This window comes from Carcharhinus amblyrhynchos, chromosome 1 (assembly GCF_965287045.1).
Source record: "Carcharhinus amblyrhynchos chromosome 1, sCarAmb.v2.hapA, whole genome shotgun sequence".
In the NCBI taxonomy this organism is placed as follows: domain Eukaryota; kingdom Metazoa; phylum Chordata; class Chondrichthyes; order Carcharhiniformes; family Carcharhinidae; genus Carcharhinus; species Carcharhinus amblyrhynchos.
In genome coordinates, this window is record NC_137324.1 from 180271156 (window position 1) to 180298871 (window position 27716).

General features: G+C 49.4%; 1 protein-coding gene across 4 annotated transcripts in view; it reads left to right on the forward strand.

Moving 5' to 3' along the window:
• Nucleotides 1–27716, forward strand: part of bdh2 (3-hydroxybutyrate dehydrogenase, type 2) — a 64568-nt gene that overhangs the window by 25398 nt on the left and 11454 nt on the right. For all 4 annotated transcript variants that reach the window (XM_080200473.1, XM_080200499.1, XM_080200482.1 and 1 more), the window contains exons 4-6: nt 2745–2841; nt 6423–6531; nt 8267–8327. In XM_080200473.1, the coding sequence (XP_080056599.1) occupies nt 2745–2841; nt 6423–6531; nt 8267–8327 (267 nt within the window). The remainder of the gene's footprint in view (nt 1–2744; nt 2842–6422; nt 6532–8266; nt 8328–27716) is intronic.

Genomic DNA, 27716 nt, shown 5'->3' on the forward strand with positions numbered 1-27716 from the left:
GTTGGCCTGTAGTGTTTTTCCTGATGTTTTTGCCTTCAGGAGGTTCTGTGCTAGGGTGGGGGAATTACACCGGAGTCACAGAATGGGATAGCCTTGATAGAACATTTATCTCTTCCATTTGATATGTTCATATGTTGAAAGCCTATTTTTCAAGCCATTAGCACCAGCCTGTCGTGCTGTTTTTTCTGTGTTTGTGAAAATAATGTGCCACTGATATCATTGTCACTTGTAGAAGAACCAAAATAAATCAACTTTATCCTTTCAAACAACACAACTTTAGCAGGTGCAAAACAGGTTCTTCCTACCCCTCACATTTGTCTCTATTGAAATGTTCCATCATTCATATCTAGAATTATTGAGATGCCTGAGTGGAGTTTGTGGTATTTTCAAGGTCAGGATGGAATCATACCAAATGCAGTAAGTTAGAATTAGGATCAGTTTGAATTGAATCCCCTTTGATTTATTCTGAAGAGTATTTTAATAAACACTTTGAAATAAACTTTCTTTTACTGAACTTCAAAGCATTTCCTGATCTTAACACTGTTGGTGTTTAATTTGAGCTCTGCATTGCCCAACTGTTGCCTTGTGAAAAGCCTTCGGCTGCTCTGTAATCAGGATGCTATAAGAGTACAACTTGTGGATATGTTTATTCATTTGTATATTGTTTGAGGGAACACTTTGATATAGCAAATGATAAAGTACCATGAGATTAATCAATGTTTTGTAGTCAATAATTGTACTAACACTAGAGGGTACTATAGTACCATAATCACTGCATTGGAGGTGAGGTGTTATTAGAAATCCAAAAAGCAATGTCAGGCTGAAAAAAGGAAGTTCAGAGGCAAAAAAATAAACGAAGCAGGGAAGGAGAATTCTAAAGTCTTCTGTAGGCATCAAATAGTCTTTTCTAAGGCAGTTCCTCAGATTCATAGATGACTCAGTTCCCAAAGGTTTGATAGGTTCAGTGAATATTTATAAAACACAGGCTGGGCTTCAAACCAGAATATAGTGTCCAATTCTGAGTACCATAATTTATAAAGGATGTAAAGAACAAAGAACAACACAGCACGGGAAACAGGCCCTTTGGCCCAACGAGCCCACGCCACCATTTTAACATTGTGAGTCCACTCTTCCACCCATGACCCTTGTCTGCGCTTATGGAATTCCACATTGGAAACCAGATTGAGGGGAGACTAACTTAGGGACAATTTGTTACACCAATCAGCCTAAGGGCACATCTTTGGGATGTGGGAGGAAACCGGAACACCCGGAGAAAACCCACGCAAGCACGGGGAGAATGCGCAAACTCCCACAGACACCGGCCCAAATCCATGTATCTGCACAGCAAACAGTGATAGTCACTGAGCTGTCGTGTTGCCCGTCAGTTGGTCCAGTTTAAGAACATAAGAAATAGGAGCAGGAGTAGGCCATCCAGCCCTTCAAGCCTGCCCCGCCATTCAATAAGAGCATGGCTGATCTGTCGTGTCTCAGTTCCACATTCCCGCCCTCTCCCCATAACCCTTAATTTAATTTAGTTTAAGCGTACATTAACAACGTGAAGCGCTAGGCAATTCTCGAAACATCCAAGAGCAGCCCTCGCACGACCCACGACATGTACGCCCCTTGTTGGACAACAAAGCGGACTGAAGCACCTGTGGATTAAAAGAGAAAAACATCAATAAACATTTCTTTCAGTAAACCAGGTATGTGTTATGGGAGAGGGGAGTGTACAGAGGGACCTGGGTGTCCTTGCGCACCAGTCACTGAAGGTAAGCATGCAGGTGCAGCAGGCGGTATAGAAGGCAAATGGTATTTATTGCAAGAGGTTTCGAGAACAGGAGCAGGAATGTGTTGTTGCAATTACACAGGGCCTTGGTGAAGCCACACCTAGAGTATTGTGTGCAGTTCTGGTCTCCTTTTCTGAGGAAGGATGTTCTTGCTCTGGAGGGAGTGCAGTGAAGGTTTACCAGGCTGATTCCGGGGATAGCGGGACTGATGTATGAGGAGAGATTGACTAGGTTAAGATTGTTTTTGCCGGAATCCAGATGAATGAAGGATCTCATAAAGGCTTATAAAATACTAACTGGACTAGATAGGTAGATGCAGGAGGGATGTTCTCATTGGTGGGGGAGTTCAGATCCAGGGGTCACAGTCTGAAGATTCAGGGTAGGTGATTTAGGACAGAGGTCAAGAGTCATTTCTTCACCCAAAGAGTGGTGATCCTGTGGAATTCATTACCACAGGAAGTAGTTGATGCCAAAACATTGAATGTATTCAAGAAGCGATTGGATATAGCACTTGGGGTGAATGGGATCAAAGGTTATGGGGAGAAAGCAGGATTAGGGCTATTGAGTTGGATGGTCAGCCATGATCGCAATGAATGGCAGGGCAGGCTCAAAGGGCCGAATGACCTCCTCCTGCTCTTCTATGTTTCTATATTACTTTGAATCTACATGTGCAAACTACATCTTTTATTTTTTTTGAAACCCACAATCCCTCATAGTTCAGACATTACAAGGCAAAGCTAGAGAAATACATGAGGGAGAATTTCTGCTGATCAAGTGTGATGAGAAACAGCTGGAGCAGATTTGAGTGGATCATAAACTCCAGCGTGGATTGGTTGGGCTGAATGACTTGTCTGGTATACCCGATGTAATTCTGTGTGTGAATTGTGTGTTTGCGAATCCTACTCCTCCACAACAAAATAACCTGAATTTCTGTTCAACGTGTTTGCTCCCTAACAGGTATCAAAACAAAAGTACTAGATGTGACTCAGAAAGAACAAGTTGAAAAACTGGCCAAGGAAATTGAGAAAATTGATGTTCTGTTCAACTGTGCTGGGTAATAAAGATATCAAATTGAAATATATTGTGGGGTAAAGCTTCTTTTGACCAAATAATGGCTGCGTGCCTTTATATTATCATTTATTGAGAGCTTATGTCACTTTTAGAGACTGTTTGCCATTTTCAAAGTGGGTTTCTTTAACTTAATGCAGTAAGTTATTAACAGGCACTTGAAGAAAAATTGAAAATTGCATCAGTGGAACTTTACAAATGAGATCCATGATCATAAGTGTCACAGTGTGAAATAATTGAGTGCTTGCTTCTTGAAAGTAGGATGTAATTTGCTGACAGTGTACTTTTATTTGAAGGAGTTCGTTCCTCCTTGATATTAAATCTTCAAATAGGTAGGCCGATATTGCAATGCCATTTGTGTAAATACTGATGATATTTAAATCACAACTATCTGTCAAGGAGTAGAGCTAGGATTTGTTTTTGAGGTGAGTGCTTTCACATCAAAGATTGCTTGTTCATTTACATCATCCAGTGTCTCGCAGTATATTGTGCTGGAACCATGTTGTTCATTATCTGAATGTTCTTTATCATCCATGGCAGTTCCTTTCTCCCTGGTCTTTCAGAAATGTTTTGACATGCATGCTGTTCTTTACTGCTGGAAATCAGCAATCATAGCTCCAGTTGCTAACAATTTGCAACCTACTGTCTGATTAACAAACAGTTGCTCTTATATTGGATAAAAGCAAATTACTGCGGCTGCTGGAATCTGAACCCAAAAGAGAAAACGCTGGAAAATCTCAGCAGATCTGGCAGCATCTGTAAGGACAAAGGGTCAGCTCTTTTCTCTCCTTACAGATGCTGCTAGACCTGCTGAAATTTTCCAACATTTTCTCTTTTGGTTGCTCTTACATTGATAGCCATGAAGTGTTTTGAGCACATTGGCCAGTAACCTCCAAGATCAGCGATATTGTAACTGGGGGGCACCCCAAAGATGCACTGGGAGTGGAGTGGTAATCCAATACTGGTGACCACTCCATGAAAGTTACAGGCCAATATGTTGAAGAGTCTTTTAGATCCTCTTGTTTCACACATTGATCAGTTAGAATTGAACCTCATAATTCAGTAGTTGATGCTGGTCTGACGTTGGTCCATCTGGTTCACAGGCATTTAGAGAGGCAAGTACTGATTAGGGACAGTCAGCATGACTTTGTGAGTGGAAAATCATGTCTCACAAATTTGATTGAGTTTTTTGAAGTGGTAACCAAGAAGGTAGATGAGGGCAATGCAGTTGGTGTTATCTACATGGACTTCAACAAGGCCTTTGACAAGGCATCACATGGTAGGTTTTTGCATAAGGTTAAATCTCACGGGATCCGAGCTGAGGTAGCCAATTGAGTACAGAATTGGCTTGATGAGAGAGGATGGTTGCAGAGGGTTTTTTCAAACTGGAGGCCTGTGACCAGTGGTATGTCTCAGGGATCAATGCTGGATCCTATGTTATATGTCATTTATATTAATGATTTGGATGAGAATGTCTGGGCATGGTTAGTAAGTTGGGCCAGTGAGCTGGTGAATAGTAGATGGAATTTAATTTAGATAAATGCAGGTTATGCAGTTTGTAGATCAAACCAGGGCAGGACTTACTCAGTGAATGATAGGGCATTGGGGAGAGTTTTAGAACAAATAGATCTAGGGGTACATGTTCATAGCTCCTTGAAAGTGGAGTCACAGGTGGACAGAGTGGTGAAGAAGGCATTCGGCATGCTTGGTTTCATTGGTCAGAGCATTGAATACAGGAGTTGGGACATCTTGTTGAAGTTGTACAAGACATTGGTAAGGCCACACTTGGAATACTGTGTGCAATTCTGGTCACACTATTAAAGAAAGGATATTATTAAAGTAGAAAGGGTGCAGAAAAGATTTACTAGAATGCTACTGGGACTTGATGGATTGAGTTATAAGGAAAGGCTGGATAGACTGGGACATTTTTCTCTGGAGCTTAGGAAGCTGAGGGGTGATCTTATGGAGGTCAGTAAAATACTGAGGGGCACAGATCAGCTAGATAATCATCACCTTTTCCCAAAGGTAGGGGAGTCTAAAACTAGAGGACATAGGTTTAAGCTGAGAGGGGAGAGATACAAAAGTGTCCAGAGGGGCAATTTTTTCACACAGAGGGTGGTGAGTGTCTGGAACAAGCTGCCAGAGGTAGTAGAGGTAGGTACAATTTTGTCTTTTAGAAAGCATTCAGACATTTACATGGCTAAGATGGATATAGAGGAATATGGGCTAAATGTGGGCGATTGGGACTAGCTTAGGGGTTTTAAAAAATAGGGTGGCGTGGACAAGTTGAGCCAAAGAGCCCATTTCCATGCTGTAAACCTCTCTGACTCTAAGATCCAACAGCACATGGATCGATTAGGCAACTATATTCATGCTGCCTTGGTTGAATTCTTTTCATTGTTTAATGTCCTGCAATCATTAAGGGAGTTGATTGTCTACAAAGTTGAGAATATCAAAGGGGCTTGGTGTGAAGAGCAGGCATTTGAGATAAATAGGAAATTTGCATTAGGAGATAACGAAGGTTTGTTGTGTACAGGTGTTAATGTTCAAAGCAAGTAAAAAGAGGTTTTACAATTGGAAAAAGATCATAAATAAATAAGGCAAATTAATTAAATTTTATGTTGCCCAAAAGTAGTGGCCATAAGGAGAACCTAAAAGGTTTATTTTCTGGAAAAATAAATTTCAAAGAAAGACAAAGGTCAGCCGGAGTTCCCACAACATCTGGGTAAACTCAGCCTGTCCAGCGCAAATGAGATAGCAATTGGTGAGTTTTGCACTGGTTCTGAAGGGGAGGGGTGGGTGCTAAACACGCTTCACAGAAACCGGGACTATTTTTAAAGGGTGCCCCAGTCTCAAAGTGAAAATGAAGACTCCCCCATTCATTTCACCTCCCTCATGTCTCTTTCATGTTCAGCCCCTTCATGAACCCCTATTAGTGGGATACGTACATAGGGTTATGAGGATAGGGCCCGAGTAAGATGATTTGTCAGTGCAAACTTGATGGGCTAAATGGCCTCCTTCTGCACTGTAGGGATTCTATGTTAGGTACCATTTAATGTCTTCAGCTTGCTCAGCTCAGAGAATTAAAGGAGAATGGACATTGCTGTTGTGCTTTGTTCTTATTCAGGGCCAAGCTGCTCATTTCACAAGGACTTGTTAATGAAGGTGGATAACTTCAGGTCATGTTTTCCTCTTATCTGTTAACTATGTAGATTAAAAGGTAGGGAATAGATATGTTATGGTATGGCCAAAGGAAGAGCAGAGTTTTCAGAGCTGGTTGTTGAATGTGAATTTGCCTGAAACCTCCTCAGTGAGATGGAAGCTGCTTTGTTTAGACTGGTAATTGCAGAGTATCAAAAGGTAAGGAAAAACCATAGGAAAGAGGCTGGATAATCGAAATGCCCTTGAATTCATGCCATGTTACAGAGGAATGCAGTGAGTGCATTCATCACTTGTTTCTTCCTGTATCTGCTTGTTTTTGGTTATTTATTTTTGTTGATTGGGTTTTTTGTTACCATATAGATCACCTAAAAACTATTTTGCATTCTGTGATATCTTTTGCTCTAGTTTCGTCCATCATGGCACAATTCTGGAATGTGAAGACAAAGACTGGGACTTTACCATGAACGTTAATGTTCGCAGCATGTATTTGATGATCAGAACCTTCTTACCTAAGGTAAGCCCCTTGAGAACAGGATGAATGGTAGACTTTACTATTCTAGCATTGGCAACATGTAGCAATGTCATTCAAATGTTTGAATAAATTAATATAAAGATGCTGCCAACCAGGGTCCTTCACTGAGAAGACAAAGAAATTTCTATCTTCGTAAGAACAACCTGTTGGGGAAATAAGCAATAATGTGGCAGCGGTACAATGTGAGAGATCTATGTATGAAGAAAGGGTATCATACAGCATAGGATTGTATAGTCACTACACCTCAAATATCAATCATTCAGCCCAATCTGCATTGCTTTATATTCTGCACACAAGCCGGGTATATGACATGTCAAGTAAGTCATGAATGTTCTTGAAGTAGTGCCGTGGTTAGCACTGCTGCCTCACAGTGCCAGGAACCCGGGTTCAATTCCATCCTTGGGTGACTGTCTGTATGGAGTTTAATTGTTCTCCATGTGTCTGTGTGGGTTTCCCCCAGGTGCTCTGGTTTCTTCCCACAGTCCAAAATGTGCAGACCAGTGGATTGTCCATGCCAAATTGCTCCTTAATGTCTCAAGATTTGTAGGTTAGGGGGATTAGTGGGGTAAAAATGTGGGATTATGGGGATAATGCCTGGGTAAGATGCTCTATCCAAGATTTGGTGAAGACTGAATGGGCCAAATGGCCTCCTTCTGCGCTGTATGGACTTTATGATTCTCCACCACCTTAACTGCACCACACAAGAGGGGCTCTGCTCATAAATGTGGTTATAATGAAACCATAAGAGTTTATGACTTTTAGTTGGGTTCAAAATACAAAGGGGGCAGTAAGTGAATTTACCACCAAAAACCATCACAAACCTGGAAAATTCAATTATGAGAATAATCAGTGAGGGAAAAGCCGTCCTTGTATGTGGAAGTGCGAGGCATTCCTCTCCCAATCACAGGCTGTTTCTCTAGTTAGCCTACATCAACAAGCATGGGAGATTGGAAGAGTGAGTGGTGGTGTGTCAGCCTGAGCACAGGAGTGATGGCAACTCCAACCCATCACTCTGCCAGCCACTGGGATTTTTATGTCACAAGCTGTGCCAACAGTGAGGGTCATGCTAAGGACATGGGTCCTGGCATATTCAACAGCTGCCAAAAGAGAAAATGCTGGAAAATCTCTGCAGGTCTGGCAGCATCTGTAAGGAGAGAAAAGAGCTGATGTTTCGAGTCCAGATGACCCTTTGTCAGAACTTTGACAGATGTCATCTGGACTTGAAATGTCAACTCTTTTCTCTCCTTACACTTGCTGCCAGACCTGCTGAGATTTTCCAGCATTTTCTCATTTGGTTAGGGATGTTCAATATTGCTAGCTCACATTCCCATGAACAAAGTAGGCTAACATTCTGATTAATTCTTCCCTTCAGTGAGAACGTTTTGTTTCAGCAAGTGTTGCCTTTTCCTTCCTTTAATGAGCATTAGCTTTTTGGGTTTCAGTTATTGGTGTATTTTTAAATTTGTCACATATTAGCATGTTCCTAATGACAGTTGAAGATATTTTATTCAAATAAATTTACCATTTGTTACCAAGAAAGACTTTAGGTTAAAAAAAATGTCAGTGTCCTTTGAATTTCTTCCTCGTCTATGTTACAGCTGTAACTGAGATTGCAATGTTATCTGGAGATGAACATTGTCAGTTAAATCTGTACCAATTACTATCTGAACAAGCGTGCTTATCCTTTTTCTTTGATTGGTTTTCTTTTTAAATGTAGATGCTTGCTCAGAAGTCTGGCAATATCATCAATATGTCCTCTGTGGTATCAAGCATCAAAGGTAAATGATTGAGCACTGTCACCGCACCACTCACACACTGACAAAACTGATCAGGATGCAGGACAGATTGCCTTTCTGATTCACTCTCATTCCATGTTTTCTACAAATGCATCGTTTCCAGTGTACACAATCTGATTCAGCTGCTCATTCCCCAATAAAACTGGAGCAACTGATCACTGAACTTCCTGCTACCCTTATCCAATCACAAACCAAATCCTGATACCCACTGCACTGCAGCTGCCACGCTGACCTGCACTGGCTCCCAATCCCCTTGAGCCAGGGGTCAAACTCAGATAACCCAGAGGGCCAAGTTTCTTATAAAAATAGCAGTGGGCCAGACCAGTCATGTTTGATAAAAGATATATTCTTAATGATGCATTTGATGAGACCCAGATATTCCAGTTCTAAGAACTTTACTAAACTCTGAATGTGCATTACAATAGCAAAAAAAATTAAAGAAATATTTCACTTTCAAAGAAAGAATAGATGACAAAATGTAACGTTCATTATTGAATTGAGTTGTCTGTGCCAGACACCTGCCTTCATTTCCCTGACACCAACTTTTCAATGTCCAGTTCCGTGGATCGAGTGGAAGTTCCTTTTAGAATAGTATTCAGATATTTGTTAGTCAAATTATAACACAGTTTGAACTTGTTACTTTTCATTAATGAGAAAAGATGCTTGCATAGATATGTTATGCCAAGGATTAATAGTATTTTTGAAACATACAATTTTATTTAAATGTAATTCTTCTCCAATTAGCCATAAAACTCCTGGATTTTCACTGTTGTAAGCTTTTCCATCAGGTTGGTGTCACATAAAAACTAGGAGCAGGAGTAGGCCATCTGGCCCCTCGAGCCTGCTCCGTCATTCAATAAGATCATAGCTGATCTTTTTGTGGACTCAGCTTCACTTACCCGCCTGCTCACCATAATCCTTAATTCATTTACTGTTCAAAAATTTATCTCTCCTTGCCTTAAAAACATTCAGTGAGGTATCCTCAACTGCTTCACTGGGCAGGGAATTCCACAGATTCACAACCCTTTGGGTGAAGAAGTTCCTCCTCAACTCAGTCCTAAATCTGCTTCCCCTTAATTTGAAGCTATGCCCCCTATTCTAGTTTCACCCGCCAGTCAGAACAACTTCCCTGCTTCTATCTTAACTATTCCCTTCATAATCTTATATGTCTCTATAAGATCTCCCCACATTCTTCGGAATTCCAATAAGTATATCCCCAGTCTACTCAGTCTCTCCCCATAAGTCAATCCTCTCAACTCTGGAATCAACCTAGTGAATCTCCTCTGCACCCCCTCCAGTGCCAGTATATCCTTTCTCAAGTAAGGAGACCAAAACTGTACACAGAACTCCAGGTGTGGCCTCACCAGCACCTTACACAGCTGCAACATAATCTCACTTTTTAAACTCCATCCCTCTAGCAATGATGGACAAAATTCCATTTGCCTTTTTAATTACCTGCTGCACCTACAAACCAACTCCTTGTGATTCCTGCATAAGGACACCCAGGTCCCTCAGCACAGCAGCATGCTGCAATTTTTTACCATTTAAATAATAGTCCATTTTGCTGTTATTCCGACCAAAACGGATGATCTCACATTTACCAACATTGTACTCCATCTGCCAGACCCTCGCCCACTCACTTAGACTGTCCTTATACGTTTGCAGACTCTAGTTCACACTCCAGTTCAGTCAGTCCCATTTGCAGCTCCGTTTACAGCGTTTCCCACAGGAAGAGAAAATGAGTGGCTGAAACTCGGACCTCCAAAAGTCTGAAAATCTTTCCACAAACTTTGTTCTCAGTTCAGCAATCTTGTCTGTGTTTCTCTCCAAACTTTCACTATGTGAGGAATCACCAGTTCCAGGCAGTGACTTCAATGTGGGGGGGAGAGAAAGCTGTGCCATGTTGCAAAGTGAGAGTTGTTTTCTCCCAAATAGTTTATTTTTAAAAGCAAGAACACTGTCACACAGTTCAGTCATAACCCGGTTAAGCACTTGCATTCTTGTGTCCAGGATATGAAGATATCAAGGCAAGGTTTGCCAGCCATTCAATACTGTATAGATCAGCCAAGGGTTTATTCTCCTTGCTAATAAATTCTTCAATCTCATGTCTCATTCTAAAAATCATTTTAACATTTCCTCATTACTTGGCCCATATACTCAGTGCAATGAGAGACTCAGTGTGTACACCCAGCACAGTGAGAGACTCAGCCCGTACACCCAGCACAGTGAGAGACTCAGCCCGTACACCCAGCACAGTGAGAGACTCAGCCCGTACACCCAGCACAGTGAGAGACTCAGCCCGTACACCCAGCACAGTGAGAGACTCAGCCCGTACACCCAGCACAGTGAGAGACTCAGTGTGTACACTCAGCACAGTGAGAGACTCAGCCCGTACACTCAGCACAGTGAGAGACTCAGTGTGTACACTCAGCACAGTGAGAGACTCAGCCCGTACACCCAGCACAGTGAGAGACTCAGCCCGTACACTCAGCACAGTGAGAGACTCAGCCCGTACACCCAGCACAGTGAGAGACTCAGCCCGTACACCCAGCACAGTGAGAGACTCAGCCCGTACACTCAGCACAGTGAGAGACTCAGCCCGTACACTCAGCACAGTGAGAGACTCAGCCCGTACACTCAGCACAGTGAGAGACTCAGTGTGTACACCCAGCACAGTGAGAGACTCAGTGTGTACACCCAGCACAGTGAGAGACTCAGTGTGTACACCCAGCACAGTGAGAGACTCAGCCCGTACACTCAGCACAGTGAGAGACTCAGCCCGTACACTCAGCACAGTGAGAGACTCAGTGTGTACACCCAGCACAGTGAGAGACTCAGCCCGTACACCCAGCACAGTGAGAGACTCAGCCCGTACACCCAGCACAGTGAGAGACTCAGCCCGTACACCCAGCACAGTGAGAGACTCAGCCCGTACACCCAGCACAGTGAGAGACTCAGCCCGTACACTCAGCACAGTGAGAGACTCAGTGTGTACACCCAGCACAGTGAGAGACTCAGCCCGTACACCCAGCACAGTGAGAGACTCAGCCCGTACACTCAGCACAGTGAGAGACTCAGCGTGTACACCCAGCACAGTGAGAGACTCAGTGTGTACACCCAGCACAGTGAGAGACTCAGTGTGTACACCCAGCACAGTGAGAGACTCAGTGTGTACACCCAGCACAGTGAGAGACTCAGTGTGTACACCCAGCACAGTGAGAGACTCAGCCTGTACACCCAGCACAGTGAGAGACTCAGCCCGTACACCCAGCACAGTGAGAGACTCAGTGTGTACACCCAGCACAGTGAGAGACTCAGCCCGTACACCCAGCACAGTGAGAGACTCAGTGTGTACACCCAGCACAGTGAGAGACTCAGTGTGTACACCCAGCACAGTGAGAGACTCAGTGTGTACACCCAGCACAGTGAGAGACTCAGCCCGTACACTCAGCACAGTGAGAGACTCAGCACAGTGAGAGACTCAGTGTGTACACCCAGCACAGTGAGAGACTCAGCCCGTACACCCAGCACAGTGAGAGACTCAGTGTGTACACCCAGCACAGTGAGAGACTCAGCCCGTACACTCAGCACAGTGAGAGACTCAGCCCGTACACTCAGCACAGTGAGAGACTCAGTGTGTACACCCAGCACAGTGAGAGACTCAGTCTGTACACCCAGCACAGTGAGAGACTCAGCGTGTACACCCAGCACAGTGAGAGACTCAGTGTGTACACCCAGCACAGTGAGAGACTCAGCCCGTACACTCAGCACAGTGAGAGACTCAGTGTGTACACCCAGCACAGTGAGAGACTCAGTGTGTACACCCAGCACAGTGAGAGACTCAGCCCGTACACTCAGCACAGTGAGAGACTCAGCCCGTACACTCAGCACAGTGAGAGACTCAGCCCGTACACTCAGCACAGTGAGAGACTCAGCACAGTGAGAGACTCAGTGTGTACACCCAGCACAGTGAGAGACTCAGCCCGTACACCCAGCACAGTGAGAGACTCAGCCCGTACACTCAGCACAGTGAGACACTCAGTGTGTACACCCAGCACAGTGAGAGACTCAGTGTGTACACCCAGCACAGTGAGAGACTCAGCCCGTACACCCAGCACAGTGAGAGACTCAGCCCGTACACTCAGCACAGTGAGACACTCAGTGTGTACACCCAGCACAGTGAGAGACTCAGTGTGTACACCCAGCACAGTGAGAGACTCAGTGTGTACACCCAGCACAGTGAGAGACTCAGCCCGTACACTCAGCACAGTGAGAGACTCAGCCCGTACACCCAGCACAGTGAGAGACTCAGCCCGTACACTCAGCACAGTGAGAGACTCAGTGTGTACACCCAGCACAGTGAGAGACTCAGTGTGTACACCCAGCACAGTGAGAGACTCAGCCCGTACACCCAGCACAGTGAGAGACTCAGCCCGTACACCCAGCACAGTGAGAGACTCAGTGTGTACACCCAGCACAGTGAGAGACTCAGTGTGTACACCCAGCACAGTGAGAGACTCAGTGTGTACACCCAGCACAGTGAGAGACTCAGTGTGTACACCCAGCACAGTGAGAGACTCAGCCCGTACACTCAGCACAGTGAGAGACTCAGCCTGTACACCCAGCACAGTGAGAGACTCAGTGTGTACACCCAGCACAGTGAGAGACTCAGCCCGTACACTCAGCACAGTGAGAGACTCAGTGTGTACACCCAGCACAGTGAGAGACTCAGTGTGTACACCCAGCACAGTGAGAGACTCAGCCTGTACACCCAGCACAGTGAGAGACTCAGTGTGTACACCCAGCACAGTGAGAGACTCAGCCCGTACACCCAGCACAGTGAGAGACTCAGCCCGTACACCCAGCACAGTGAGAGACTCAGTGTGTACACCCAGCACAGTGAGAGACTCAGTGTGTACACCCAGCACAGTGAGAGACTCAGCCTGTACACCCAGCACAGTGAGAGACTCAGCCCGTACACTCAGCACAGTGAGAGACTCAGTGTGTACACCCAGCACAGTGAGAGACTCAGCGTGTACACCCAGCACAGTGAGAGACTCAGTGTGTACACCCAGCACAGTGAGAGACTCAGCCCGTACACTCAGCACAGTGAGAGACTCAGTGTGTACACTCAGCACAGTGAGAGACTCAGTGTGTACACCCAGCACAGTGAGAGACTCAGCCCGTACACCCAGCACAGTGAGAGACTCAGCCCGTACACTCAGCACAGTGAGAGACTCAGTGTGTACACCCAGCACAGTGAGAGACTCAGTGTGTACACCCAGCACAGTGAGAGACTCAGCCTGTACACCCAGCACAGTGAGAGACTCAGCCCGTACACTCAGCACAGTGAGAGACTCAGTGTGTACACCCAGCACAGTGAGAGACTCAGCCCGTACACCCAGCACAGTGAGAGACTCAGCCCGTACACCCAGCACAGTGAGAGACTCAGCCCGTACACCCAGCACAGTGAGAGACTCAGCCCGTACACCCAGCACAGTGAGAGACTCAGCCCGTACACTCAGCACAGTGAGAGACTCAGTGTGTACACCCAGCACAGTGAGAGACTCAGCCCGTACACCCAGCACAGTGAGAGACTCAGCCCGTACACTCAGCACAGTGAGAGACTCAGCGTGTACACCCAGCACAGTGAGAGACTCAGTGTGTACACCCAGCACAGTGAGAGACTCAGTGTGTACACCCAGCACAGTGAGAGACTCAGTGTGTACACCCAGCACAGTGAGAGACTCAGTGTGTACACCCAGCACAGTGAGAGACTCAGCCTGTACACCCAGCACAGTGAGAGACTCAGCCCGTACACCCAGCACAGTGAGAGACTCAGTGTGTACACCCAGCACAGTGAGAGACTCAGCCCGTACACCCAGCACAGTGAGAGACTCAGTGTGTACACCCAGCACAGTGAGAGACTCAGTGTGTACACCCAGCACAGTGAGAGACTCAGCCTGTACACCCAGCACAGTGAGAGACTCAGTGTGTACACCCAGCACAGTGAGAGACTCAGCCCGTACACTCAGCACAGTGAGAGAGTCAGTGTGTACACTCAGCACAGTGAGAGACTCAGCCCGTACACTCAGCACAGTGAGAGACTCAGTGTGTACACCCAGCACAGTGAGAGACTCAGTGTGTTCACCCAGCACAGTGAGAGACTCAGTGTGTACACCCAGCACAGTGAGAGACTCAGCCCGTACACTCAGCACAGTGAGAGAGTCAGTGTGTACACTCAGCACAGTGAGAGACTCAGTGTGTACACCCAGCACAGTGAGAGACTCAGCCCGTACACTCAGCACAGTGAGAGACTCAGTGTGTACACGCAGCACAGTGAGAGACTCAGCCCGTACACTCAGCACAGTGAGAGACTCAGTGTGTACACCCAGCACAGTGAGAGACTCAGTGTGTATACCCAGCACAGTGAGAGACTCAGCCCGTACACCCAGCACAGTGAGAGACTCAGCCCGTACACTCAGCACAGTGAGAGACTCAGTGTGTACACTCAGCACAGTGAGAGACTCAGCCCGTACACTCAGCACAGTGAGAGACTCAGCCCGTACACTCAGCACAGTGAGAGACTCAGCGTGTACACTCAGCACAGTGAGAGACTCAGCCCGTACACTCAGCACAGTGAGAGACTCAGCCCGTACACTCAGCACAGTGAGAGACTCAGCCCGTACACTCAGCACAGTGAGAGACTCAGCCCGTACACTCAGCACAGTGAGAGACTCAGCCCGTACACCCAGCACAGTGAGAGACTCAGTGTGTACACCCAGCACAGTGAGAGACTCAGCCCGTACACCCAGCACAGTGAGAGACTCAGTGTGTACACCCAGCACAGTGAGAGACTCAGCCCGTACACTCAGCACAGTGAGAGACTCAGTGTGTACACCCAGCACAGTGAGAGACTCAGCCCGTACACCCAGCACAGTGAGAGACTCAGCCCGTACACCCAGCACAGTGAGAGACTCAGCCCGTACACCCAGCACAGTGAGAGACTCAGTGTGTACACCCAGCACAGTGAGAGACTCAGTGTGTACACCCAGCACAGTGAGAGACTCAGTGTGTACACCCAGCACAGTGAGAGACTCAGTGTGTACACCCAGCACAGTGAGAGACTCAGCCCGTACACTCAGCACAGTGAGAGACTCAGCCTGTACACCCAGCACAGTGAGAGACTCAGTGTGTACACCCAGCACAGTGAGAGACTCAGCCCGTACACTCAGCACAGTGAGAGACTCAGTGTGTACACCCAGCACAGTGAGAGACTCAGTGTGTACACCCAGCACAGTGAGAGACTCAGCCTGTACACCCAGCACAGTGAGAGACTCAGTGTGTACACCCAGCACAGTGAGAGACTCAGCCCGTACACCCAGCACAGTGAGAGACTCAGCCCGTACACCCAGCACAGTGAGAGACTCAGTGTGTACACCCAGCACAGTGAGAGACTCAGTGTGTACACCCAGCACAGTGAGAGACTCAGCCTGTACACCCAGCACAGTGAGAGACTCAGCCCGTACACTCAGCACAGTGAGAGACTCAGTGTGTACACCCAGCACAGTGAGAGACTCAGTGTGTACACCCAGCACAGTGAGAGACTCAGTGTGTACACCCAGCACAGTGAGAGACTCAGTGTGTACACCCAGCACAGTGAGAGACTCAGCCCGTACACTCAGCACAGTGAGAGACTCAGTGTGTACACTCAGCACAGTGAGAGACTCAGTGTGTACACCCAGCACAGTGAGAGACTCAGCCCGTACACCCAGCACAGTGAGAGACTCAGCCCGTACACTCAGCACAGTGAGAGACTCAGCCCGTACACCCAGCACAGTGAGAGACTCAGTGTGTACACCCAGCACAGTGAGAGACTCAGCCCGTACACCCAGCACAGTGAGAGACACAGTGTGTACACTCAGCACAGTGAGAGACTCAGCCCGTACACTCAGCACAGTGAGAGACTCAGCCCGTACACTCAGCACAGTGAGAGACTCAGCACAGTGAGAGACTCAGTGTGTACACTCAGCACAGTGAGAGACTCAGCCCGTACACTCAGCACAGTGAGAGACTCAGCCCGTATACTCAGCACAGTGAGAGACTCAGCACAGTGAGAGACACAGTGTGTACACTCAGCACAGTGAGAGACTCAGCCCGTACATTCAGCACAGTGAGAGACTCAGCCCGTACACTCAGCACAGTGAGAGACTCAGCCCGTATACTCAGCACAGTGAGAGACTCAGCCCGTACACCCAGCACAGTGAGAGACTCAGTGTGTACACCCAGCACAGTGAGAGACTCAGCCCGTACACCCAGCACAGTGAGAGACACAGTGTGTACACTCAGCACAGTGAGAGACTCAGCCCGTACACTCAGCACAGTGAGAGACTCAGCCCGTACACTCAGCACAGTGAGAGACTCAGCACAGTGAGAGACTCAGTGTGTGCACTCAGCACAGTGAGAGACTCAGTGTGTACACCCAGCACAGTGAGAGACTCAGTGTGTACACCCAGCCCAGTGAGAGACTCAGTGTGTACACCCAGCACAGTGAGAGACTCAGTGTGTACACCCAGCACAGTGAGAGACTCAGCCCGTACACCCAGCACAGTGAGAGACTCAGCCCGTACACTCAGCACAGTGAGAGACTCAGCGTGTACACCCAGCACAGTGAGAGACTCAGTGTGTACACCCAGCACAGTGAGAGACTCAGCCCGTACACTCAGCACAGTGAGAGACTCAGTGTGTACACCCAGCACAGTGAGAGACTCAGTGTGTACACCCAGCACAGTGAGAGACTCAGCCCGTACACTCAGCACACTGAGAGACTCAGTGTGTACACCCAGCACAGTGAGAGACTCAGTGTGTACACCCAGCACAGTGAGAGACTCAGTGTGTACACCCAGCACAGTGAGAGACTCAGTGTGTACGCCCAGCACAGTGAGAGACTCAGTGTGTACGCCCAGCACAGTGGGAGACTCAGTGTGTACACCCAGCACAGTGAGAGACTCAGTGTGTACACCCAGCACAGTGAGAGACTCAGTGTGTACACCCAGCACAGTGAGAGACTCAGTGTGTACACCCAGCACAGTGAGAGACTCAGTGTGTACACCCAGCACAGTGAGAGACTCAGTGTGTACACGCAGCACAGTGAGAGACTCAGTGTGTACACCCAGCACAGTGAGAGACTCAGTGTGTACACCCAGCACCGTGAGAGACTCAGTGTGTACACTCAGCACAGTGAGAGACTCAGTGTGTACACCCAGCACAGTGAGAGACTCAGTGTGTACACCCAGCACAGTGAGAGACTCAGCCCGTACACCCAGCACAGTGAGAGACTCAGTGTGTACACCCAGCACAGTGAGAGACTCAGTGTGTATACCCAGCACAGTGAGAGACTCAGTGTGTACACCCAGCACAGTGAGAGACTCAGCCCGTACACTCAGCACAGTGAGAGACTCAGCCTGTACACCCAGCACAGTGAGAGACTCAGCCTGTACACCCAGCACAGTGAGAGACTCAGTGTGTACACCCAGCACAGTGAGAGACTCAGCCCGTACACTCAGCACAGTGAGAGAGTCAGTGTGTACACTCAGCACAGTGAGAGACTCAGTCCGTACACTCAGCACAGTGAGAGACTCAGCCCGTACACTCAGCACAGTGAGAGACTCAGCCCGTACACCCAGCACAGTGAGAGACTCAGTGTGTTCACCCAGCACAGTGAGAGACTCAGTGTGTACACCCAGCACAGTGAGAGACTCAGCCCGTACACTCAGCACAGTGAGAGACTCAGTGTGTACACTCAGCACAGTGAGAGACTCAGTGTGTACACCCAGCACAGTGAGAGACTCAGTGTGTACACCCAGCACAGTGAGAGACTCAGCCCGTACACTCAGCACAGTGAGAGACTCAGTGTGTACACGCAGCACAGTGAGAGACTCAGCCCGTACACTCAGCACAGTGAGAGACTCAGTGTGTACACCCAGCACAGTGAGAGACTCAGTGTGTATACCCAGCACAGTGAGAGACTCAGCCCGTACACCCAGCACAGTGAGAGACTCAGCCCGTACACTCAGCACAGTGAGAGACTCAGTGTGTACACTCAGCACAGTGAGAGACTCAGCCCGTACACCCAGCACAGTGAGAGACTCAGCCCGTACACTCAGCACAGTGAGAGACTCAGCCCGTACACTCAGCACAGTGAGAGACTCAGCCCGTACGCTCAGCACAGTGAGAGACTCAGCCCGTACACCCAGCACAGTGAGAGACTCAGCCCGTACACTCAGCACAGTGAGAGACTCAGCCCGTACACTCAGCACAGTGAGAGACTCAGCCCGTACACTCAGCACAGTGAGAGACTCAGCCCGTACACCCAGCACAGTGAGAGACTCAGCGTGTACACCCAGCACAGTGAGAGACTCAGCCCGTACACTCAGCACAGTGAGAGACTCAGCCCGTACACTCAGCACAGTGAGAGACTCAGTGTGTACACGCAGCACAGTGAGAGACTCAGCCCGTACACTCAGCACAGTGAGAGACTCAGCCCGTACACTCAGCACAGTGAGAGACTCAGTGTGTACACCCAGCACAGTGAGAGACTCAGTGTGTACACCCAGCACAGTGAGAGACTCAGCCCGTACACTCAGCACAGTGAGAGACTCAGTGTGTACACGCAGCACAGTGAGAGACTCAGCCCGTACACTCAGCACAGTGAGAGACTCAGTGTGTACACCCAGCACAGTGAGAGACTCAGTGTGTATACCCAGCACAGTGAGAGACTCAGCCCGTACACCCAGCACAGTGAGAGACTCAGCCCGTACACTCAGCACAGTGAGAGACTCAGTGTGTACACTCAGCACAGTGAGAGACTCAGCCCGTACACTCAGCACAGTGAGAGACTCAGCCCGTACACTCAGCACAGTGAGAGACTCAGCGTGTACACTCAGCACAGTGAGAGACTCAGCCCGTACACTCAGCACAGTGAGAGACTCAGCCCGTACACTCAGCACAGTGAGAGACTCAGCCCGTACACTCAGCACAGTGAGAGACTCAGCCCGTACACCCAGCACAGTGAGAGACTCAGTGTGTACACCCAGCACAGTGAGAGACTCAGCCCGTACACCCAGCACAGTGAGAGACTCAGTGTGTACACCCAGCACAGTGAGAGACTCAGCCCGTACACTCAGCACAGTGAGAGACTCAGTGTGTACACCCAGCACAGTGAGAGACTCAGTGTGTACACCCAGCACAGTGAGAGACTCAGCCCGTACACCCAGCACAGTGAGAGACTCAGCCCGTACACCCAGCACAGTGAGAGACTCAGTGTGTACACCCAGCACAGTGAGAGACTCAGTGTGTACACCCAGCACAGTGAGAGACTCAGTGTGTACACCCAGCACAGTGAGAGACTCAGTGTGTACACCCAGCACAGTGAGAGACTCAGCCCGTACACTCAGCACAGTGAGAGACTCAGCCTGTACACCCAGCACAGTGAGAGACTCAGTGTGTACACCCAGCACAGTGAGAGACTCAGCCCGTACACTCAGCACAGTGAGAGACTCAGTGTGTACACCCAGCACAGTGAGAGACTCAGTGTGTACACCCAGCACAGTGAGAGACTCAGCCTGTACACCCAGCACAGTGAGAGACTCAGTGTGTACACCCAGCACAGTGAGAGACTCAGCCCGTACACCCAGCACAGTGAGAGACTCAGCCCGTACACCCAGCACAGTGAGAGACTCAGTGTGTACACCCAGCACAGTGAGAGACTCAGTGTGTACACCCAGCACAGTGAGAGACTCAGCCTGTACACCCAGCACAGTGAGAGACTCAGCCCGTACACTCAGCACAGTGAGAGACTCAGTGTGTACACCCAGCACAGTGAGAGACTCAGTGTGTACACCCAGCACAGTGAGAGACTCAGTGTGTACACCCAGCACAGTGAGAGACTCAGTGTGTACACCCAGCACAGTGAGAGACTCAGCCCGTACACTCAGCACAGTGAGAGACTCAGTGTGTACACTCAGCACAGTGAGAGACTCAGTGTGTACACCCAGCACAGTGAGAGACTCAGCCCGTACACCCAGCACAGTGAGAGACTCAGCCCGTACACTCAGCACAGTGAGAGACTCAGCCCGTACACCCAGCACAGTGAGAGACTCAGTGTGTACACCCAGCACAGTGAGAGACTCAGCCCGTACACCCAGCACAGTGAGAGACACAGTGTGTACACCCAGCACAGTGAGAGACTCAGCCCGTACACCCAGCACAGTGAGAGACACAGTGTGTACACTCAGCACAGTGAGAGACTCAGCCCGTACACTCAGCACAGTGAGAGACTCAGCCCGTACACTCAGCACAGTGAGAGACTCAGCACAGTGAGAGACTCAGTGTGTACACTCAGCACAGTGAGAGACTCAGCCCGTACACTCAGCACAGTGAGAGACTCAGCCCGTATACTCAGCACAGTGAGAGACTCAGCACAGTGAGAGACACAGTGTGTACACTCAGCACAGTGAGAGACTCAGCCCGTACATTCAGCACAGTGAGAGACTCAGCCCGTACACTCAGCACAGTGAGAGACTCAGCCCGTATACTCAGCACAGTGAGAGACTCAGCCCGTACACCCAGCACAGTGAGAGACTCAGTGTGTACACCCAGCACAGTGAGAGACTCAGCCCGTACACCCAGCACAGTGAGAGACACAGTGTGTACACTCAGCACAGTGAGAGACTCAGCCCGTACACTCAGCACAGTGAGAGACTCAGCCCGTACACTCAGCACAGTGAGAGACTCAGCACAGTGAGAGACTCAGTGTGTGCACTCAGCACAGTGAGAGACTCAGTGTGTACACCCAGCACAGTGAGAGACTCAGTGTGTACACCCAGCCCAGTGAGAGACTCAGTGTGTACACCCAGCACAGTGAGAGACTCAGTGTGTACACCCAGCACAGTGAGAGACTCAGCCCGTACACCCAGCACAGTGAGAGACTCAGCCCGTACACTCAGCACAGTGAGAGACTCAGCGTGTACACCCAGCACAGTGAGAGACTCAGTGTGTACACCCAGCACAGTGAGAGACTCAGCCCGTACACTCAGCACAGTGAGAGACTCAGTGTGTACACCCAGCACAGTGAGAGACTCAGTGTGTACACCCAGCACAGTGAGAGACTCAGCCCGTACACTCAGCACACTGAGAGACTCAGTGTGTACACCCAGCACAGTGAGAGACTCAGTGTGTACACCCAGCACAGTGAGAGACTCAGTGTGTACACCCAGCACAGTGAGAGACTCAGTGTGTACGCCCAGCACAGTGAGAGACTCAGTGTGTACGCCCAGCACAGTGGGAGACTCAGTGTGTACACCCAGCACAGTGAGAGACTCAGTGTGTACACCCAGCACAGTGAGAGACTCAGTGTGTACACCCAGCACAGTGAGAGACTCAGTGTGTACACCCAGCACAGTGAGAGACTCAGTGTGTACACCCAGCACAGTGAGAGACTCAGTGTGTACACGCAGCACAGTGAGAGACTCAGCCCGTACACTCAGCACAGTGAGAGACTCAGCCCGTATACTCAGCACAGTGAGAGACTCAGCCCGTACACCCAGCACAGTGAGAGACTCAGTGTGTACACCCAGCACAGTGAGAGACTCAGCCCGTACACTCAGCACAGTGAGAGACTCAGCCTGTACACCCAGCACAGTGAGAGACTCAGTGTGTACACCCAGCACAGTGAGAGACTCAGCCCGTACACTCAGCACAGTGAGAGACTCAGTGTGTACACCCAGCACAGTGAGAGACTCAGTGTGTACACCCAGCACAGTGAGAGACTCAGCCTGTACACCCAGCACAGTGAGAGACTCAGTGTGTACACCCAGCACAGTGAGAGACTCAGCCCGTACACCCAGCACAGTGAGAGACTCAGCCCGTACACCCAGCACAGTGAGAGACTCAGTGTGTACACCCAGCACAGTGAGAGACTCAGTGTGTACACCCAGCACAGTGAGAGACTCAGCCTGTACACCCAGCACAGTGAGAGACTCAGCCCGTACACTCAGCACAGTGAGAGACTCAGTGTGTACACCCAGCACAGTGAGAGACTCAGTGTGTACACCCAGCACAGTGAGAGACTCAGTGTGTACACCCAGCACAGTGAGAGACTCAGTGTGTACACCCAGCACAGTGAGAGACTCAGCCCGTACACTCAGCACAGTGAGAGACTCAGTGTGTACACTCAGCACAGTGAGAGACTCAGTGTGTACACCCAGCACAGTGAGAGACTCAGCCCGTACACCCAGCACAGTGAGAGACTCAGCCCGTACACTCAGCACAGTGAGAGACTCAGCCCGTACACCCAGCACAGTGAGAGACTCAGTGTGTACACCCAGCACAGTGAGAGACTCAGCCCGTACACCCAGCACAGTGAGAGACACAGTGTGTACACCCAGCACAGTGAGAGACTCAGCCCGTACACCCAGCACAGTGAGAGACACAGTGTGTACACTCAGCACAGTGAGAGACTCAGCCCGTACACTCAGCACAGTGAGAGACTCAGCCCGTACACTCAGCACAGTGAGAGACTCAGCACAGTGAGAGACTCAGTGTGTACACTCAGCACAGTGAGAGACTCAGCCCGTACACTCAGCACAGTGAGAGACTCAGCCCGTATACTCAGCACAGTGAGAGACTCAGCACAGTGAGAGACACAGTGTGTACACTCAGCACAGTGAGAGACTCAGCCCGTACATTCAGCACAGTGAGAGACTCAGCCCGTACACTCAGCACAGTGAGAGACTCAGCCCGTATACTCAGCACAGTGAGAGACTCAGCCCGTACACCCAGCACAGTGAGAGACTCAGTGTGTACACCCAGCACAGTGAGAGACTCAGCCCGTACACCCAGCACAGTGAGAGACACAGTGTGTACACTCAGCACAGTGAGAGACTCAGCCCGTACACTCAGCACAGTGAGAGACTCAGCCCGTACACTCAGCACAGTGAGAGACTCAGCACAGTGAGAGACTCAGTGTGTGCACTCAGCACAGTGAGAGACTCAGTGTGTACACCCAGCACAGTGAGAGACTCAGTGTGTACACCCAGCCCAGTGAGAGACTCAGTGTGTACACCCAGCACAGTGAGAGACTCAGTGTGTACACCCAGCACAGTGAGAGACTCAGCCCGTACACCCAGCACAGTGAGAGACTCAGCCCGTACACTCAGCACAGTGAGAGACTCAGCGTGTACACCCAGCACAGTGAGAGACTCAGTGTGTACACCCAGCACAGTGAGAGACTCAGCCCGTACACTCAGCACAGTGAGAGACTCAGTGTGTACACCCAGCACAGTGAGAGACTCAGTGTGTACACCCAGCACAGTGAGAGACTCAGCCCGTACACTCAGCACACTGAGAGACTCAGTGTGTACACCCAGCACAGTGAGAGACTCAGTGTGTACACCCAGCACAGTGAGAGACTCAGTGTGTACACCCAGCACAGTGAGAGACTCAGTGTGTACGCCCAGCACAGTGAGAGACTCAGTGTGTACGCCCAGCACAGTGGGAGACTCAGTGTGTACACCCAGCACAGTGAGAGACTCAGTGTGTACACCCAGCACAGTGAGAGACTCAGTGTGTACACCCAGCACAGTGAGAGACTCAGTGTGTACACCCAGCACAGTGAGAGACTCAGTGTGTACACCCAGCACAGTGAGAGACTCAGTGTGTACACGCAGCACAGTGAGAGACTCAGTGTGTACACCCAGCACAGTGAGAGACTCAGTGTGTACACCCAGCACCGTGAGAGACTCAGTGTGTACACTCAGCACAGTGAGAGACTCAGTGTGTATACCCAGCACAGTGAGAGACTCAGTGTGTACACCCAGCACAGTGAGAGACTCAGCCCGTACACTCAGCACAGTGAGAGACTCAGTGTGTACACCCAGCACAGTGAGAGACTCAGCCCGTACACCCAGCACAGTGAGAGACTCAGTGTGTACACCCAGCACAGTGAGAGACTCAGTGTGTATACCCAGCACAGTGAGAGACTCAGTGTGTACACCCAGCACAGTGAGAGACTCAGCCCGTACACTCAGCACAGTGAGAGACTCAGCCTGTTCACCCAGCACAGTGAGAGACTCAGCCTGTACACCCAGCACAGTGAGAGACTCAGTGTGTACACCCAGCACAGTGAGAGACTCAGCCCGTACACTCAGCACAGTGAGAGAGTCAGTGTGTACACTCAGCACAGTGAGAGACTCAGTCCGTACACTCAGCACAGTGAGAGACTCAGCCCGTACACTCAGCACAGTGAGAGACTCAGCCCGTACACCCAGCACAGTGAGAGACTCAGTGTGTTCACCCAGCACAGTGAGAGACTCAGTGTGTACACCCAGCACAGTGAGAGACTCAGCCCGTACACTCAGCACAGTGAGAGACTCAGTGTGTACACTCAGCACAGTGAGAGACTCAGTGTGTACACCCAGCACAGTGAGAGACTCAGTGTGTACACCCAGCACAGTGAGAGACTCAGCCCGTACACTCAGCACAGTGAGAGACTCAGTGTGTACACGCAGCACAGTGAGAGACTCAGCCCGTACACTCAGCACAGTGAGAGACTCAGTGTGTACACCCAGCACAGTGAGAGACTCAGTGTGTATACCCAGCACAGTGAGAGACTCAGCCCGTACACCCAGCACAGTGAGAGACTCAGCCCGTACACTCAGCACAGTGAGAGACTCAGTGTGTACACTCAGCACAGTGAGAGACTCAGCCCGTACACCCAGCACAGTGAGAGACTCAGCCCGTACACTCAGCACAGTGAGAGACTCAGCCCGTACACTCAGCACAGTGAGAGACTCAGCCCGTACGCTCAGCACAGTGAGAGACTCAGCCCGTACACCCAGCACAGTGAGAGACTCAGCCCGTACACTCAGCACAGTGAGAGACTCAGCCCGTACACTCAGCACAGTGAGAGACTCAGCCCGTACACTCAGCACAGTGAGAGACTCAGCCCGTACACCCAGCACAGTGAGAGACTCAGCGTGTACACCCAGCACAGTGAGAGACTCAGCCCGTACACTCAGCACAGTGAGAGACTCAGCCCGTACACTCAGCACAGTGAGAGACTCAGCCCGTACACTCAGCACAGTGAGAGACTCAGCCCGTACACCCAGCACAGTGAGAGACTCAGTGTGTACACCCAGCACAGTGAGAGACTCAGCCCGTACACCCAGCACAGTGAGAGACTCAGTGTGTACACCCAGCACAGTGAGAGACTCAGCCCGTACACTCAGCACAGTGAGAGACTCAGTGTGTACACTCAGCACAGTGAGAGACTCAGTGTGTACACCCAGCACAGTGAGAGACTCAGTGTGTATACCCAGCACAGTGAGAGACTCAGCCCGTACACTCAGCACAGTGAGAGACTCAGCCCGTACACTCAGCACAGTGAGAGACTCAGCCCGTACACTCAGCACAGTGAGAGACTCAGCGTGTACACTCAGCACAGTGAGAGACTCAGCCCGTACACTCAGCACAGTGAGAGACTCAGCCCGTACACTCAGCACAGTGAGAGACTCAGCCCGTACACTCAGCACAGTGAGAGACTCAGCCCGTACACTCAGCACAGTGAGAGACTCAGCGTGTACACTCAGCACAGTGAGAGACTCAGCCCGTACACTCAGCACAGTGAGAGACTCAGCCCGTACACTCAGCACAGTGAGAGACTCAGCCCGTACACTCAGCACAGTGAGAGACTCAGCCCGTACACTCAGCACAGTGAGAGACTCAGTGTGTACACCCAGCACAGTGAGAGACTCAGCCCGTACACTCAGCACAGTGAGAGACTCAGTGTGTACACCCAGCACAGTGAGAGACTCAGCCTGTACACTCAGAGACTCAGTGTGTACACTATAGTGTGGTGAGGTAACCCATGCTGATAGTCAGCTTCCTGGATTAGCTGACTGAATTGAGGGAGATTGATTAACTGTTTTTATATGAACACTGATTTCATGTTCCATATCGAGGGTTGTAGCACAAAGAGCTACTTGGTGCAGAATGCAGTGAAATGCCCGGACTCACTATTGGATTGTCACTCAGGATCTTTTGTTTCATTCTTGCAGTTACTGCTGTGTTTCTGCCTACCAGTGGATTCCCTACTCCAATCCATACTCATTTATCCAATGCTTTGTCACTATTAAAAAGTATCCTTTCCCTTGGTAGATACAATGATTATCCATCGGCACTAACTCCACAAATTCCTCCGTCATATGAATATTTTTATCAGTACTGTGAATAAATACAGCTGGGTGTGCTATTGGAGGGCCGAAGGGCCTGTTTCCTGTACTGTACTGCCACATGTCCATGCTTTCACCAATCACTATTGTAAAGACGGTAAATGTTTTCATTTTGGATTCAATTTGTCAAATTTTCTAATAATTCACAGTTACTGTTGGCGACTGTGTTTCTGGAAAGATTGCTGTTTTGAAAACACTGTTGCTTATCTGGGCTCACAATGTTTGTATTGTTTACCATGCATCATTATCAACTCTTCCTCTGCCTACAATTTCTCGAGCGATTACAAAACTTGTTTCTGATGCTGGTGTTATAGACATTGTTGTTTTTTCAATGATAGTTCCAGTTCTGCCAACTTGTCTTCTGGGGGTTTTTGTAACATAACATAACATAAGAAATAGGAGCAGGAGTAGGCCAGCTAGCCCCTCGAGCCTGCCCCGCCATTCAATAAGATCATGGCTGATCTGTCTTGGCTCAGTTCCACCTTCCCGCCCTCTCCCCATAACCCTTAATCCCCTCTCTTATCAAAAACCCATCAACCCGCGTCTTAAAAATATTTAGTGAGGCAGCCTCCACCACTTCAACGGGCAGAGAATTCCAGAGATTCACCACCCTTTGAGTGAAGAAGTTCCTGTGTGTAGTTGCCGTGTATATCAATGTGATAAGTTTCACTGTGTCTTTCTGGATTTTCAGAAGGCGTTTGACAAGGTACCTCACAAGAGGTTATTGCAGAAGGTCAGGGGACATGGAGTTGGGGGTAGGGTGTTAGCGTGGATAGAGGATTGGTTGTCAAATAGGAGGCAGAGAGTGGGGGTCAATGGGTGCTATTCGGATTGGCGGTTGGTGACTAGTGGGGTGCCCCAGGGGTCGGTGCTAGGGCCTCAGCTATTTACCATTTATATAGATGATCTGGAGGAGGGAACTGAGTGCAGGGTGTCGAAATTTGCTGATGACACCAAGATTGGGGGAAAGGCAAATTGTGCGGAGGGTGTGGAGAGTCTGCAGAAGGATCTAGATAGGCTGGGCGAATGGGCCAGGAAATGGCAAATGGAATTGAATGTTGGCAAGTGTGAGGTGGTCCAC